This window comes from Nansenia antarctica (assembly GCF_963989245.1).
Source record: "Nansenia antarctica genome assembly, chromosome: 13".
Lineage (NCBI taxonomy): Eukaryota > Metazoa > Chordata > Actinopteri > Argentiniformes > Microstomatidae > Nansenia > Nansenia antarctica.
In genome coordinates, this window is record NC_137683.1 from 31,607,357 (window position 1) to 31,625,127 (window position 17,771).

Sequence of the window (17,771 nt, forward strand, 5' to 3'; positions counted from 1 at the left end):
AGAGCAACGTGTTGTTAGTGCGCAAGGCTTCCGAAAGCTGTGGAAGGAATTGCTCCCTCAAATAACCAGCACCAAACCCCGGACAGATCTGTGCTGGGAGTGCCAGAGGAACAACTACCAAGTGTTACGAAGTGCCAATCTGCCGGATGTGGTGAAATCAGCCAAGCTGAAGAAGCAGGAGAAGCATCTAGACCGTGTTGCAATGGAGCGTTCTTTCTACCAGAAAATGAATATTGCATGTGCGGAGGTCTGTGAGGAATTGCAGCTCTCTCTTGGCCCCTCCACACCAGCAAGCAAGGAAATCACAATGCACTACAGTTTTGATTTTGCACAACAGGTGAGAATAACTTCATCCTATGACACTGTTGATTTGGTTGATTGAATTTCATTTACCCACACACACACCTCTGTGATGTTACTTTTCACTGCATCTAATCTTTTTCTTCTCTTCCTCTTTTGCCTCTCTTTCTTAGGTCCACTACCCCTCTGACCCTCATCAACCAGGGCCCATGTACTTTCTGACTCCACGCAAGTGCGGCATCTTTGGTGTCTCCTGCGAAGGGATGCCTAGGCAGGTGAACTACCTCATCGATGAAGGGATGTCATCAAGTAAGGGCAGCAACGCAGTCATCAATTACCTGCATCACTTCTTCGAGAAGTATGGAGTTGGAGAAACATACGTGGACCTGAACTGTGACAACTGCAGTGGCCAAAACAAGAACAACTTCATGCTGTGGTACTGTGCGTGGCGGACCATGCATGGCCTTCACAAGACACTGGCCCTCCACTTCCTGATTGCAGGCCACACCAAGTTTGGCCCCGACTGGTGCTTTGGCCTTATCAAGCAGTGCTTCAGGAAGACCAGAGTGGACACTTTGGATGACATTGTTAAAGTCGTGAGGGCCAGCTCTCCAGTGAAACACGTCAACATCCCCCAGCTTGTAGGCCTGGAGAATGGCACCGTGCTGGTTCAAACCTACGACTGGCAAAAGCATCTGGGTGCCTACTTCCGAAAGCTCCCACAGATTAAGAGTTACCAGCACTTCAGGTAATTCATTGTCATGTATTTACCTATTTCATTTTATGAACATAGTATGGCGGTCATATAATATCATTTACTGTGGGCAATCATTTAATGCATTGTCTTCATTCTGTTGCAGCTTTGATGCTCGGAAACCTGGCGTGGTTATAGCCTGGGAACACGACGGGGCAGAACAAGTCGAGTTTCAGCTACTGAAACACACTGATGTCAAGCCCCCCAGAGGTGATCTTCCTGTGCAAGCCCCACCCGGACTTGACGTGGCCAGACAGAAGTACCTTTTTGACAAGATCAGAGAATTCTGTACTGATGAGGCGAAAGACACTACATGCCCCTGCCCACCAGACTCCACAGCACCTCTGAAAAAGGCACCTCAGAAAAAGGCTGTCCGTTTGTAGCTGCAGGACAAACACACAGGAGGAATGCAGGAATTGCACACTGATTGTACTTTGCACAGCTTGCCGCAGTATTGTTCTGCTTTTTCCTCCTTAATATTAGTCATGCCTGATGTTATTTTATAAAGTCTAGATTTGAGCTGTAACTCTGTGCCTCGGATAGGAGCATTTTATCACTGTAATAACGTGCCACTTTTTTACTCCTACTTTTTTTACATGGTTCATTCTGATTGCAGTACTGTGATTTGGTACACTTTTTTTGTGCTTTGGTCGACATGACGTGACGTGCAATATTGGTGTGAAGTGTGCCCATATATTTTTATTTTTATTAGATGTGCTTTGGTCGACATGACGTGACGTGCAATATTGGTGTGAAGTGTTTGTGAAGTGTGCCCATATATATTTTTTTTTATTAGATGTGCTTTGGTCGACATGACGTGACGTGTTTGTGAAGTGTGCCCATATTCTGTGTATGACACAATATTTACAGTGATATCTTTATCCTACCTATGCTTGTGTACTGTAAAATAAATTCTGATTCTGATTGAATACTTTTTTGTATCATTACAAGACTAACTATAACAGTTACAACAACCATAAATAATAATAAGCTGGGTAATTAGCTTAGGTAATACCTTGCTAGGTAATAATGTTATAGCTGTATAACTATAGCTGTCTGACCCAGTGACCAGTATTGACAGCTGATAGCTGTCAAGCTAGAGGGGGAGTGGTTGGGGGTGGGGTTGACCAGCTATTGTTACCGCCCATTACCTGCCTGTGTGAAGGTGTGAAAAAGTCCCAAATCTTTGAAGGGCTTTTTCTCAGGATTTAGTTTTCAGGGTTAACAAGTTTCAAATACTCATGTTGTCTTACATTTTTTCCCGATGTCTATGTATGACATATCATTTGAAAGCTTACAATCTGTAGTTTAAGCATATGTAAAAAACAGAAAAATGACTTTGCCCCCTCTTTGATCATTCCACCAGATCGCGTCACATTTTATTTGTTTTTCCTGAAGTAAGCTACAGGTGGTTGTGAATTCAATAAAACAGATGGTCGTCAATTCATGATACTTTCTCATCTCCTAATTTCATTTGAATACTTAATATACAATGTCAATGGTGTTAAGAATAATTAAAAACATAAATAATGCTACACAATAAATAGAATGCTTCAATTGCCATTTTCGACGCTGTGATCGGTGATCGGTGATATCGGATCGGCAGATCACTGATTCCAGTGATCGGCACCAGAAACCCTGATCGGAGCATCTCTAATAGTAACGTAGACTGCCAAAGACGCCAATTGGCGTCTTATAGAAAAAAAAAAAATTTCCGCGGGGATCGCGTTATTGACATGTTCTACACCTAGTGTGTGAATTACAGACTTGGGTGTAATGTATTTCGGTCCCAGATGAGGGCAGTAGTTCGATTTAGCTCAGCTATAAAAAGCCTGGACAAGGAAGTGGCTTGTTGTGGGTTGTAGTAATGGCGAAGAGGAGAGCGAAGACGAGAGGTTCAGGCGACAAGCATTATAAGCAGTTGACACTGGCACAGAGCTTGTCTGGCAGTGGATCTGCAAGGAGTGTGGTGCAGATCAGGTCAAGCAGATCTGGTATAGGAGATGTGCCAAACGCGGCGAGATCTGGTATAGGAGATGTGCCAAACGCGGCGCGGAGCATTGCGGAGCAGCGCAGCCATCGCGCGACTCTTCAAACAGTTCAGAGTCGGACGATTCTGAACCAGACCCCGATTCAGACGAGTGGGGCCTGGCGTGGGGCCTGGCGGACAGTGCGGCATGCGAGTGCGGTGACCCAGAGCAGACCGCCGACCACATAATCACCATCTGCCCCTTATATAGACCACCCTCAGAAGCCAGCCTCTTCGACCTAGAACCAGAGATGCGGGCATGGCTACGCGACACCGAGTTGGACCTCTGACGTTACACGAAAGAAGAGTGGTTGCCTTCCCGATCGGATAGTAGCAGGGGCTCCTCTCCAGATCAGCGCGGATCCCCGCGGGTGGAGAGCAAAAACGGTAAAACTGTTGAATGAATGAATGAATGAATTTGTTTTTCTTTTTGTATTCTTTACAAACCGTGTGTGTGTATGTGTATGTGTGAGTGTGTGTGTGTGTGTGTGTGTGTGCCTGTGTGTGTGTGTGTGTGTGTGCCTGTGTGTGTGTGTGTGTGTGTGTGCGTGTGTGCCTGTATGTGTGTGTGTGTGTGTGTGTGCCTGTATGTGTGAGTGTGTGTGAGTGTGTGTGTGTGTGTGTGTGTGTGTGTGTGTGTGTGTGTGTGTGCAGATATGAGGGCGATGAAGAGGGGATGTTTATGGGTAATGTGATGTAAGGCTCATATTAGTTATGAGGTAGTTATGGGTAACCTTGGGTCTACATGTATGTGCTACACAAATAAATTTGCCTTGCCTCAGGTCAGAGAGGCTCTGTTTCACGCGCGCGCGTGTGTGTGTGTGTGCGATGTCTACCTGTGTTGATGTCTACCTCTGTGTTGATGTTTACCTGTGTCTTTGAAGTATACCTCTGTGTGTTGATGTGTGTGTTGATGACCTGTGTGTGACCTGTGTCTTTGAAGTCTCCCTCTGTGTGTTGATGTCTGTGTTGATGACCTGTGTGTGACCTGTGTCTTTGAAGTCTCCCTCTGTGTGTTGATGTGTGTGTTGATGACCTGTGTGTGACCTCTCTGTGTTGATGTCTACCTGTGTGTGTTGTGCTGAAACTTTAACCATCACTAGAGCAGTATAACACTATTACTATTACTATTACACTATTACACTACATCATTACAAAGCAATAAAACATGCCTTTTGTATATATATATTTTGTATAAAATGGTATATATTTCAATATTTTACAGTTCCTGAATCAAGCAGAGGACGTGCCTCAACCAGTGGGTTTGCTGCAAGGAGACGGCTGTCTTCAGAGAAAGCTGCTGGTTGGGGTGACGGTGACTGGCAACCCACAAAGGTTCCATTCACGGCAACCCCTGGACCCCAGAATGCTGCTGCAGAGCTGAAATCTGACCGGCCGGTTGATTTCCTGGAGCTGCTCATTCCTGATGAGCTGGTGCAGCACATTGCAGATCAAACCAACCTGTATGCCAAGCAGTTTTTACAGGCACATCCCGACACATCCCGACACTCCAGAGGGAGGTCATGGAAACCGGTGACAGTCCCAGAACTGAAACGATTCTTTGGACTCACTTTCATCACCGGTTACATAAAAAAGCCAAAAATAGAAATGTATTGGAGTGTGGATCCACAGGACGCCACTCCATACTTCAATAAAACCATGTCCAGGAACAGGTATCAGCTCATCTGGAAGTTCCTCCACTACAACAATAATGCATCACAGGACGCCACAGATAAAATGTATAAAGTGCGTCCTATTTTAGATCATGTTGTAGCCAAATTCAAAGAGCTGTATCAGCCCTTTGAAAGTATCTGCATTGATGAAGGAATGATGCAGTGGCGTGGCCGCCTATCATTCAAAGTGTATAACCCTCAGAAGCCGGTGAAGTATGGAATTAAATCCTACATACTGTGTGACTCTTATACTGGGTATTGTTTTAACATTAAGCCTTATGTTGGCCAGCATAACACACTCCCAGACACAGTGTTCTCCCTCCTTGACCGTCTCACAGGACACGGATACACACTTTACATGGACAACTTCTACAACTCTGTTCAACTTTGTGAGCAGTTGATCAAAGCCAACACCAACGTCTGCGGAACACTGCGAAAAAACAGGGGGGAACCGCAGATCATAAGGGAGCCGACAAAGAACGACTTGGGTGTGGAGGGGAGGGTGGTGCGGCACAATGGCAGGGTGCTGGTTATGGCATGGCAGGACAAGCGTCTGGTGAGGATGGTGACAACCTGCCACCATGACAGCATGCAGAGGGTGGAGGTGTGGCAGAAAGGGAAGAAGGAGAAGGTGGGTCAGCTCAAACCGCAGTGTGTTGTGGCATACAATGCCTGCATGAATGGGGTGGACAAACTTGACCAGAACATTGCATATTACCCATTCATACGGAAAACACTCAACTGGTCAAAGAAGTTTGTGGCATACTTATTTCAGCTGTGTGTGTTCAATGCATATGTGCTGTACAAGGCCAGGAACCCGGGGAAGTGCAAAACACACTTGGAGTTCATGAGGAGGGTGGCGAGGTCGTGGACTGAAAAAACCTATGTAGCGGAGGAGGAGGAGGAGGAGGAGGAGGAGGAGGAGGAGAGAGGAGGAGGAGGGGGAGGAAGAGGAGGAGAGAGGAGGAGGGGGAGGAGGGGGAGAGAGGAGGAGGGGGGGGAGGAGGAGGAGGAGGAAGAGGAGGAAGAGGAGGTCCGACAAACCAGGGCCGCAAGACAGAGAGACCCAGACAGCAGGCTGGATGGCCGGATGGCCAGGCATGAGTTGGAAAAATTAAGGCCCACCAGCAATAACACAAAGCCAGCAAGAAAATGTAGGGTCTGCGTTCGAAGGGGTAAAAGGAGAGAGACCAGAATGTGGTGCAGGTCCTGCCATGTACCCCTGCACTCAGGAGAGTGCTTCACAGCCTACCACACAGAAAAAAAATATGATTGTGTGCATAGAGACACACACACACACACACACACACACACACACATATCTGTAAATAAGTTTACACACACACACACACACACACACACACATCTGTAAATACGTTTACACACACACATACACACACATCTGTAAATAAGTTTACACACACGTACACACCTGTAAATAGTTCACACACATGTAAATAGATTATTTTGTTATGTTTTGTATTATGTTCTAAATGTTCTAAATCTGTGAATAAATGTAGTTATTTTGTCATCAAAAGCCTTTTTTCCTGTGTTGTTTTTATTGTTTCATAGAAGTAAACAACTTTTCAGATGTTTGAGGTGTCACTAAAACTAAAATATGTGGACGTCAGTCACCGTTTTGCTTGAATTTGCTTCTCTGCAGAAAAAAAAAAAAAAAAAAAAGTTCTGCAGAAAAAGCTCGTTTTCTTTGTTTATTGGTCAAAATCAGGTGTTTTTGCTGAAACCACCCTATGTTCTACGGCCGATTTCTAAACACTCAAAGAGGCTAGAAACAAACTTTCTTTTTCTGATGAAAGAAGAGAGTCTAAAGTTTTGGTAGATATGTTCAATGTTTATGTAGTCCAAAAAGTCAATATTTGGTGGGTCTTCAAAGTTCAGCGAAAATGCCCCAAAAGTCTGGCAGTGTGGAGCTCTCCGCTCTGAACATGGCTGGCAGTCAAAGAGTTAATAATAATTGTTAAAGGAGCATAGTCTACTACTTGCTACTGAGATGCTAACCCGACGGATTGTCCGGTTGACGCGCCGTGCGTCCTAGTTTGATGTGTTGCTGTTGGTTATATAAGATCCGTAGTCGTTGGTTTGCTGCATAATAAACATTTATTGTGTTACTATGTGCCATCAATGGCTTAATCACTGGTACAAACAATAACAATAACAAACTTAGCGCCCTTGCGGTCAAACCTATTTGCCCTTCCGGGGTCAACACCTGACGACAACAACAACAAATGTGCTACCTGATATACCTGCCTCAGGTATTGTGACAGCGCCACCCCATGCCCACACAGTGAATTACAACACGTATCACAGGACCATATCTGGCTCCTACAATAGTAATAATAAATAGTAATTGCAATTTACAATACAACAATTGGGGGTCCCTCAAAAAAAAAATGGCCGCGCTACGCGCACACAAGATCAACCACCAAGGCCTCATTCTGACCCAGGAAAAACCCTGGTATGTACTGTATAACATGATAGCCATCTATGAGCAATGCACTGTATATAAGATGATGACCACGGGTCTTTCTGCTGCTGACCAAGGGGCTGAGTCCTATTGATAGGGCCCATTTTTCTTTTAGAGTCTGTAGGCTACTGTATTTGTTCATTAAGATTTCATAAATATGATATATTGTCTGAATTTTTGTCTTGTTTTATAAAATGTTAATTATTTTCATTTCTTGTGCTGGTTTATTATGAACAACATGTAAAATTGCAGGAAACTAGCACAAATAATTGGGTGGGAGAGAGGGGCCGCTGCCGCCAAAACGTGCACAGTTTTGGGTCGCTCCACCGCCAAAAAATCTCACTCCAAACTTTTGGTGAAACTTGGCAGCCCTGGACATGATCCCTGCTTACCCGTACCTCCGCCGTTCTGTTCGTGGTGATTTTAGAGGCAATAGATTATTTTTGCCCCGCGCATATTGCTATGAATAGTTCAAAGCTAGCGTTAGGTGCGAGGCTGCTTGGTTAACCCATTAGCGGGAACATTATTTGTTTCACAAAATAGTCTGATTTAGATGACCATGAACATCAGAGACTATATTACGAATGTTCATCTAAAATACTTTATACTGAGCACTGGTATAAGAACATGAACCAGAGAATAGGGCTGCACGATTAATCGATTTTAAATCGAAATCGCGATTTGAAATGATGCGATTAGCTAATCGCAAAGCCTGCGATTTGCCTGCGATTTATTTTATTTTTTTTAAACCTTTATTTTACCAGGAAGTCACATTGAGATTAAAACCTCTTTTGGAAATTTGATCAGCACTCATGGAATGCCTCTTGTCCAATCAAATTACTTGGTCTCTTTATGACTTTGAACCCGGCGCTCTCAGAGCGAATTTACGAACGCAGGCATAGGTTGTGTCACGACAGTCAGTCCAATTATTATGAGACGTTGGGCTAACGTAACGGAGACAATTAGACACCACATGGCTTACTGGACGTATGATAAACGTTAGTATGTTATAATTGCGACAGGTAAGTGTACAATTTCACTATACTAACTGTACCAGCCAAGTGCATGTCGGTGCTGTTAGTCCAGCCTTAAACTTAGCTTAGCTAACTTGTAGTCTTTGAGACGGTAGCTTAGCTTAGCTACTCATGCTAACCCGGCGTTAAAGTACAGACACAGAGTTGACAGTCTCAGCAACCTGCGGGTTGGTGTTTATATAGTATAGCAGGCTTATGGATACATGGAAGTTAACTGTTCTGTTGTCAAACATGAATGTGTCCTGTATGCATAACCTCATACCATTCGTTCATACCAGCCGGCTTTAAAGACGCAGAGGTTAGCCTAGCCTAGCCTTGGGCTGAAGTATGTCACAGATTCCTAAGTCACGGTGACGTGTGTCTGTGCTCCATAGTCAGAGACCACCATTCTATCATTCATCAGTTCGACTGTTGACCGAGTCATCTAGATGTGGTCCTTTCAGTTATAGTCACAGTGTATCCCCAAATGATCATTTTAATAACTGGATCATCTTAGAAAGTAGCCACCTGTCTAGATGAGATGAGGTTATCATATATACAATTCATATCTTTTAAGTTCTCATCCTTGCATTAGAATTAGAGCAGTTAATAGTTTGATGGTATCATGTGGTAATGCTCTCTGAAAATAGGTGATATTCATCCAATCACCTGCCAAGTATTTTTTGAAAGTACCTGCCCTTTTCCAAACAGCTTCCAATTAAGCTTTCCTAGATGGTTGTGTGAAACAAACCACCTGAGTCAGGTTAGTAATGCTCCATCACATGTTTTAATCTGAAGCTTGATTTTAAAGCAACCCAATGTAAGTTTAGTTCTTTCACTCGTAGCTCGGGCTGTGGGGGTGCTAGAGGAGGGAGCCTCTAAGTCCCCTGAAGACGTACAAACAAACTGCACGTTGATACGACCTTCCTAGCCGGAGATATGGCCACACTTTACAAAAACTCCCCCTTTTTTTTTTTTTTTGCTATTTAGAAAAAAAAAAAAACGCAAATTAATCGCAATCGCGATATCTGTCCAAATAATCGCAATTCGATTTTTTCCCCAAATCGTGCAGCCCTACCAGAGAACAGCAGTAAATGCAATAACCCACAGTCCAGGGTTTCCGTTAGAAAAATGTGGTGCCGGTCAACGTGTCCGGGAAGATTTCAATTTGTCGGACAAACGGGAAAAATTCCGGTCATCATATTAGAATATAATATAGGTGTTTGTCGCGGTGATTAGCTGTTGTGTAGCCTATATAGGCCATTTAATGTCCATTTCTCATCCGATACGATTAGATCGCGAACTATATAATAATATAGGCTTTCATGATTCGCATGCGCTACTATGGCATAATATGTCCAGGGCTGCACGCGCGCCACACTGGGCAGCCTAGTCACCAGCCTGCTACTTTGAATTATGACTGTAGGCTACTTTAAGATGTTTATTTCAATTGCATTAATGGGATTTGAGTATGTAATTGGTAATTTTAAGTATGCCTAGTTTAGCTTTTGATGGCTATTTGAACGGACTGCATCGATCGATCAATGAACGGACATTACGTTAACTGAAGTGTGTTAAATAGTTTCACGACAGTAATGTAAGTTTTTTATATTCTCTTTCCAGTTTTACCCTTTTTATCAATAAAACAACGTAATTTCTATAACCACGTCTCGCTGATTGGGAAGGCATTAAGTCTAGCTGCCTGTCAAATCATACTTTCTCGGACTCGGGAGTATGAGAATGGGGAGGATGTATCGGGGGGGGATACACACCCATGGACTATTTCACCTTAGTGGCACAAATTAAACTCTAACACTATAGATAGACTAAAATGATGGACACCGACTGAATAACTGAGTGGGGGAAGACAGGTCTCAAATGTGAAACAATTATAACATTTAATACATAAAGATAAAACATACACAAATATATAACATTGATATCCCTAAACTCAAATGTAGTGTGGTATTGTCAATAGGGGTGCAACGGTTCAGTTGGCCCACGGTTCGGTACGGTTCGGTATTTTGGGTCACGGTTTTCGGTACGGTTCGGTTCAGAAACAAATGCTACTATTTATTTACAAACTGTTACTTTACTTTATTTTGCTTATACATAATATGGAACTTTAACATACACATGTATATGTTATGTATATAATGTATATATAATTGTATATAAACAAAAAACACTTTCAAATGTCCAAAAATAAATAAACACTTTCGAAAGTAAAAGTGCACTTTAGCCTTGACAGCTGGTAGCCCGTATACAAACAGGAGGAAAACAAATTCACACTACAAAAGTAACACTTTCCACATAGCGTTCCAACATGTCATGTGTTGTATTCCAACGAGTTGCGACATCGTGGATTAATTTGTGTTTTGGTAAATCTAACATATCTTGTTTAATTGTCAGAATATGGTGGGCTGTGGTGCTTTTGTGGAAGAAAGTGACTGCATGTCTGATCTTACCCAGGAGGCGGGACACCGGGGTTATTGCCACTGCCTTCTTGGCGGCGAGATTTACGACGTGCGCAAAGCAGCCGATCTGTGGCCCCAGTCCACCAGCTTCATGGATCGCATTTACGATATTTGCTGCGTTGTCTGTTGTTACGGGAATTGTTATGTTTGGCCTCTCCAACTTCCACTCAGTCACTGCATTTGTTAGTTCCTCTGCCAGGTGCGCGCTGGTATGGCTTTCGTATAGTGGACGAGTTTGCAGTACTGCGCTCTTCATCTCCCAATCCGGTGACATGTAGTGGACCGTGACAGTGAGGTAACTCTCCGTTGCCCGGGAGGTCCAACCCTCCGTAGTCAGTGCAAAGCTCTGTGTTTTTGCCAAATCGTCTTCAATGCCTCTGCACGTTGTTTGGTAAATACCAGGGATTATTTTGGTGCTGAATGATGTACGGGAGGGGACACTGTAACGGGGCTCGAGAGTTTTTATCAGATTTCGAAAACCCAAATCTCCAACCACCGAAAAGGGCTGCAAATCCTTTGCAATGAACATCCCCACTGCATTGGTTATTTTTTTGTGTTTCTCTGAAGTGGTAGTGTACGTCTGTCCGAACGCATCAGAGAGAGACTGCTGTCTGCTCACTGACGCTACCTGACTGGCTTTCCTGCTCCCAGTCAGTGTTATCGTTGAGTGGTAGCGGCGAATATGCTGGTTCATGTTAGAGGTGCAACCATTTGCATATGGCACACGCTTTAAGCAGAGCTTGCAGACAGTAATATTTCTGTCCACTGTTTCCCCCCCCTTATTGTCGTATTCAACGGGAAAAGCGAAATGACCCCACACCGCAGACTTGTACGAATCCGGGGCTTCCTCAAACTGTTGCGGCGCTCTCAGAGCTAATTTACGAACGCAGCCAAATCGCAGCATAAACCGAAAACCGTCACAGTTCACTAGTGAATTGAGCCGTGGAACGCAAACCGTACCGTCCGTAAAAAAACCGAGAACCGTTGCACCCCTAATTGTCAACCTAATCTAATCAATCCTAATCTAATGGTACCAGTAGCCCAGGTTGTCGATAGTAGCGCACTACTCCCGTAGTACATCTCCCGACTCAGGGCTGGAACGGGCACGGCAGGCTCAATCAATGAACGGGGTTGAGATGGCCGCTAGCGTCCTTTACTAGCCGCATCTCACGGCCCTCGGTGGTCATTCACTGTGCTCTAGCACATCCAAAACATGCAGAACAATAACCTTGACTCCGGTCACTGCAGTGGTTTTATTTAGACTAGATCAAACTAAATTACGGTAACTGACTAAACTACGGTACTCGCGCCGTTGAGAGACAGGGTTGCCAGATGGGGCGGGTTACCGCCGAATGGGCTATTGGGTTTAGCGGTTATTTTCACCGGACAATATGACCGAAGAGGTTTAAATATGTCGGACTTCAACAGATTTTATCGGACAAAGACCGGTAATTACCGGTTAACGGAAACCCTGCCACAGTCGTTACATGACGGTTGGGCCACCTGACATTTTGGGGGTTTGAGATGCTAAAACACAAAGTAATCCATATTATTAGAATGTACTGACAATACATTCAAACTAACCATGTTGTATAGAATAGAATAAAATCATATGTGACTTGAATTGATTAATCTATTAAATCTATTAAAATTAAATAGAAATAATATACATGACACAAAAATATGCACATCACGTCATTGACCCATATAGCTACACAGAATACAGCCGTAGCCCGTTGTATATGACAAATCAACTTTGATTTGATTGGACAGTGCTGAAATCGAGCGTTCTTTTTTGACCAAGAAGACACGGAACCATATACGTTGACAATGGAGGACGGAGACTTACAGTAAGTGTCTGAGCTAGGGCTGGGCAAACGATCATTTTTTTTCTTCCGATAATCACAAGAATTAACGATCAATTATTGATTAATTGATAAGCTTTTTTTTCATAAAAAAAAAAAAAACTAGGGCAGAAATAACAAGCATGTTTTCCTTGGGGTGGGGTGTTACTGGGGTGTATTGCACACATTCATTCATTCACATTCAAACTAGACACTACAGTCAGATAACAATCCTCTTAAACAAGGCAGTGAGTAGCCTAAATTGTTTAACTTAAAAACACATTTTACGTTATAAATTAAAATATAGAAAATAAGTAACTCACCATAGGAGCAGTAAAAAAACAGTTACTCACAAATAGGAGGATGACTGAAAACGTTAGTGTCCTTAAGAGCTTCCAGCTTAACTTAAATTTAAACTCCAGCGAGAGACTGTAGGCGGCAGGCCTACTGGTTCTTGTTCAGAAAGATGATCATGTTAACATGTTCAGGGGTGAGAGACTAACGCAATCTGGTGACAGTTAGGCCAGCCTAACTCATTTCCATTATTATTATTATTATTATTTAAAAATATATATATATAATATTAATGATTATCGCAAAAAATATTTTGTGATCGACCAAGATCCTTATCGATCAATTATCGATCGTCGATCATTGATGCCCACCCCTAGTCTGAGCCCATAACACGGTTGAGTTACAGCCAATATAACAATATTAAAGATGAGGCGTAGGGCCTAGTCATTAAATATCTTCATGATGTGTGAGGTTTATCTATGCCCTATGGTGAAACTGAAAGGCCCTTTCCTAACCTGTGTGAACTCTCTGTCGCTAGCTCGGTGGTCAAACGTTCTGGCCACAACACCATGTGTCATATACTTGGACAGAGGGGATTAAAGGCGTCTGCTAAAAGTGTCTAAAAATGTAATGTAACATAGTGGGGAAAGGGAAAACTAGAATACTCAAATGTTTTTCAATAGACTAGTTTGGCGTGAATGGCCTCGGGGCCATGTAGGAGAGAGGGAGAGGAAGGGAGAGAAAGAGGGAGAGAGAAAGAGAGAGAGAGAGAGGGAGGGAGAGAGAGAGAGAGAGTGGAGAGGGAGAGAGAGAGAGAGGGAGAGAGAGAGAGGGAGAAAGAGAGAGAGAGTGGAGAGAGAGAGAGAGAGAGAGAGAGAGAGAGAGAGAGAGAGAGAGTAGACAGAGAGAGTATTGGTACTCTGCCAAGTCTTCCCTGCAGTATAAATTCCCCTTTGGCCAAGTACTTGCCTCACGTGAAAGCCTATTGCAATGAAACTAGATTTACTGTAGTAGCAAGGGGCGCAGCCGCCACATCCTGAAGGCTGGGTACGGTAATTGCATTCCTATTGACCATATCCATATCCCGTTATCTCAACTCTCTCCATGCATTAGGGCGCCTCACAGAGACTCACGATACAGCTAATGGTCCTCCTAGATTGCTTAGTACTAATGTACTAACCAACACAGTGGTGCACCACAATAGTCCAGATTGTTACCTTCTTGTAGTATATTATGTGTCGGTTGTACAGCCTTGACTCTGTACTGCCTCGCCCGCCACCCCGGTGTGGGAGCCTCCACTATCTCCCGGTCGGAGAGCCAGGTGACCGTCTCGAAGTTGTCCCCATTGGCCAGAGCGTCGACCTCCGCGTCACACTTGTAGTCTCAATGTGTTGATTGTTCTCTGGGACTTGGAATCAAAGGACGAAAGTGTGTTATTGTTTAAGTTTAACCCACTGGCCTGTTGTCTTGTGTACATGTTGGCTAATATGCTCATTTCTGGCTAGCATCTTTAAAAACAATGGCACCCTCTGTTGTAACCGTCATAAACCAGCTAACATGAAGATATGGTCACCATGTCTGTTGTCTGTCCCCGGGGTGAGTCTTTGAGGGGAAAAAAGTGGTTTGCTTTGTCAGTTAACAGACTGTCCTGATCGGTCGTGTAGTCGTCGCTGATGATGTTGCATTTTCGATTAGGAAACGGGATTAAATACGTTATATATAGATATATATAGATAGATAGATACGTTTATGGGATTAAAGGCACCGGCGAAGAGAGAGAGAGAGATGAGGAGAGATTTCCTGAAATCCAAATGTCCCGAAATTCAACAAAATCACAAAACTGTTTTTCCTACCGTCAGGTCGGCGCCTCCGTTGTTGTTCAAGCTAGTGTCGCTTTCCCAGTCTTTGTGTAATAAGTGAACATGTTGTAATGTTTGCCCTCTAGCACAGTTATAAACTTCATAAATGACTCGTGTTGTCTTCAGTCTCAGCACTGTGTGTGTTTATGGATCCGCCATCTTAGTTCGCCATCTTAGTTCCACATCCCGTTCCACATCCCGTTCCCTGGTCTCGCGGGAATAGCTGACGTCTATCCTATGGCCGGTGAGGTATAATATTATGATTTATAGTATATCAGATGCATCAGATGTCACAAACTCCCCCCAAAAATTTTTTTAATACAAATATAATATACAAATAAAATACAAATATGATGGAGAGGCCTGGGTGCCGTACGTGTCTGTTGTCAAGGCAACACTGTTGTTTTCGAAATGTTTCAATAATCTATAAACACCCCCTCAATTACTAGGTGAAATAAAGGTTCAAAGATCAAACGGTCGATGAAGCAACTAATAGGAAAACATGAATAATGGATTAATTAAAGTTTCTGGGCACGACCGTCTCCAACAAACTAGAATGGGATAACAACATCACAACATTACAACACTACCCTAGGGCCATTCAGGCCCTGAACACAGCAAAGACCTAGGTTCTAGGCCCTGGACAATCTAGACAATTTGATGGCAGCTACTAGATTGTAAACATAAGTGCAATATTGAAATACAACTGTGAACATTTCAAACCTTCAAACTGCAACACTTTAAATGAATGTGCAACAATACTATGTGCAATATGACAACCCTTGTGTACATAAGGTTCAGATATAGGAAAAAGTTAGGATATTTATAGCATAGCATAGAGTACAGCACAGTGTTTTATCGTATAGTAGTATAGTATAGTAGATAGTGTACATAGCCTTTATTTATGTAAACCAGCTCTTTTCCCTTTTTTATTTTACCCTTGGCCCTCTTATTTTTAGTCTTTTTTCCAAGCACCAGGGGAGCTAATTTGGACGCCATCTTGGAATCTAGTTGAATTGAATTGAATTGAAGTGTATAGAAATGTATTATGGATATAAGACGGAGTGTTTTCTGTGTTTTTCTTGCTTTGTTTGAATTTAGCACTGTCGTAATCACACTTGTTTTCTGAATTGCACTATGGCATCATGTAACACCTCACTTGCACTAACAAACACATACAGTGATGCTTGAAAGTATGTGAACCTGTCGTATATTTTCTACTATATATATCCTATTTTCTAGTGTTGTGCAATGGTTCTTGTAATCTGACCAGCCCCTCGGACTTGGGGCTGTGGTGACATCACAGGGGACGGCCCTCATGGCCATCTGGATAAGGTGATAGGCTATGACCTGTGACTGTATTTGCATAAGAGGGAGGGATCTAGGAAACTAGGGAAAACCAGCGAGGAAGGGAGGAAGCGGCCTCTTTTTGTCACCAGGCCCCAGCTTAAACACGTGTATGTATGAATCTGTTTGTAACTCGGATTAAATCATCTTAAACTCACTAGCTGTTGTTTGATTCATAACCAATAAGAATACACGACAAAGATGGCGAGCAAGCGACGGAGATAATATAACTTAATTTACAGTATTGTGCGGACTCTTCAATTCGAGGAAGAAGGTAGATTTTCTGCAGAAATCTCTCTCTAGTCGATTGGTGTGTTTAAAATAGGCTGTAAATCTCAGATAAGTTATAGTCAAAAGAATCTGTGTAACGGTAATCTTGTTGGAATAGAAACACACTTTTCATAATCTTTAAGCTGGGGTTGGTGAGAGCCGGACTTTGAAGTCCGTTTTTGTAAATATACGATTAGATTGGTATATTGGTGATATAGGGCTGAATTTGGTAATTCGCTTTTTTATGTTAAAATATTAGTTGTGTAACTAATAGCGGTATTACGGAATATCGTGAGTGTGTGTGTAAAATTGTGTTCTGATAAAGTGTAACAAGTCTGTTTTGTAAGAAAGAGCATTATTGTAGAACTGTAGCAGGAGTGTGTGCAGAGCCCTTTAGAAAGAAGCAGACGCCATTACTCTTTGTCTGTGTGAGAGGACGCCGTTGTGTGGGCGGCCATTTGCAGTGTGTCAGAGAGTCCATTCTTAGACGCCATTTGCAGTGTGTCAGAGAGTCCATCCTTAGACGCCATTTGCAGTGTGTCAGAGAGTCCATTCTTAGACGCCATTTTTATGAGGGAAACGTGACGCCATTTGCAGTGTGTCAGAGAGTCTATTCTTAGACGCCATTTTTATGAGGGAAACGTGACGCCATTTGCAGTGTGTCAGAGAGTCTATTCTTAGACGCCATCTTTATGAGGGAAACGTGAACGTAGAATATTTGAATGAGATAAATAGTAATTTAGAGATTGTAATTGAGAATTGATCATTTTGTTCCTTTCAAATAACAAGTCGATTTCCTTACAGATTGTAATTGATAGTTGATTGTATGTTCCTTTCAAATAACAAGTCGATTTCCTTACAGATTGTAATTGATAATTAATCATTTTATTCCTTCCAAATGACAAGTCGATTTCTTTACAGGTTGTGATTAATATTCGTGTTTTACATCTTTTTATTTAAAGTTAAGTTCTTTTTTCACAGTTTTTGATTAAGAATAGCAGAATAGTTTGTATTGATAATTAAGCAGTAAAAGGGTTTTTGTGGGTCAGTGAATACTTAGGTGTGACCAGCTTTTGTGATTTAATAATTGTGTTGACCAGAACTGTAATTAGTATTGAATGAGTAATTAAGATACATTCATAAACAATTAGGAAACACATTTAAGTATAAAGTACTTACACAGAGATTAGATTTAAGTTAATACTGCACTGACATACACAAGAGGCAAGTCTGTTATTCTGGAGTTGCAGGGTTTTTGTGGGGATGGTTAATACAGTTATATTGGACTAGCATTTGTTTAGCAAACAAGACAAAATAAGGTGGGTTGTAAGAAGCGTACACCTTATCTAATATAGAATATTGTCAGCATATTGAGCCAAGTAGAATGGGGTCGAATTCCACGAAGCTGTTAAAAGATATTAGTGAA

General features: G+C 42.6%; 1 protein-coding gene across 1 annotated transcript; it reads left to right on the forward strand.

The window, feature by feature from the left end:
• The first annotated feature begins 208 nt into the window (after positions 1–208).
• Positions 209–1,936, forward strand: LOC308169172 (uncharacterized protein). The gene is made up of 3 exons (XM_080543825.1): positions 209–337; positions 474–1,048; positions 1,161–1,936. The coding sequence occupies exons 1-3, from the start codon at positions 227–229 to the stop codon at positions 1,435–1,437; spliced, it is 963 nt and encodes a 320-aa protein (XP_080399951.1). The 5' UTR covers positions 209–226; the 3' UTR covers positions 1,438–1,936.
• Positions 1,937–17,771: the final 15,835 nt, after the last annotated feature.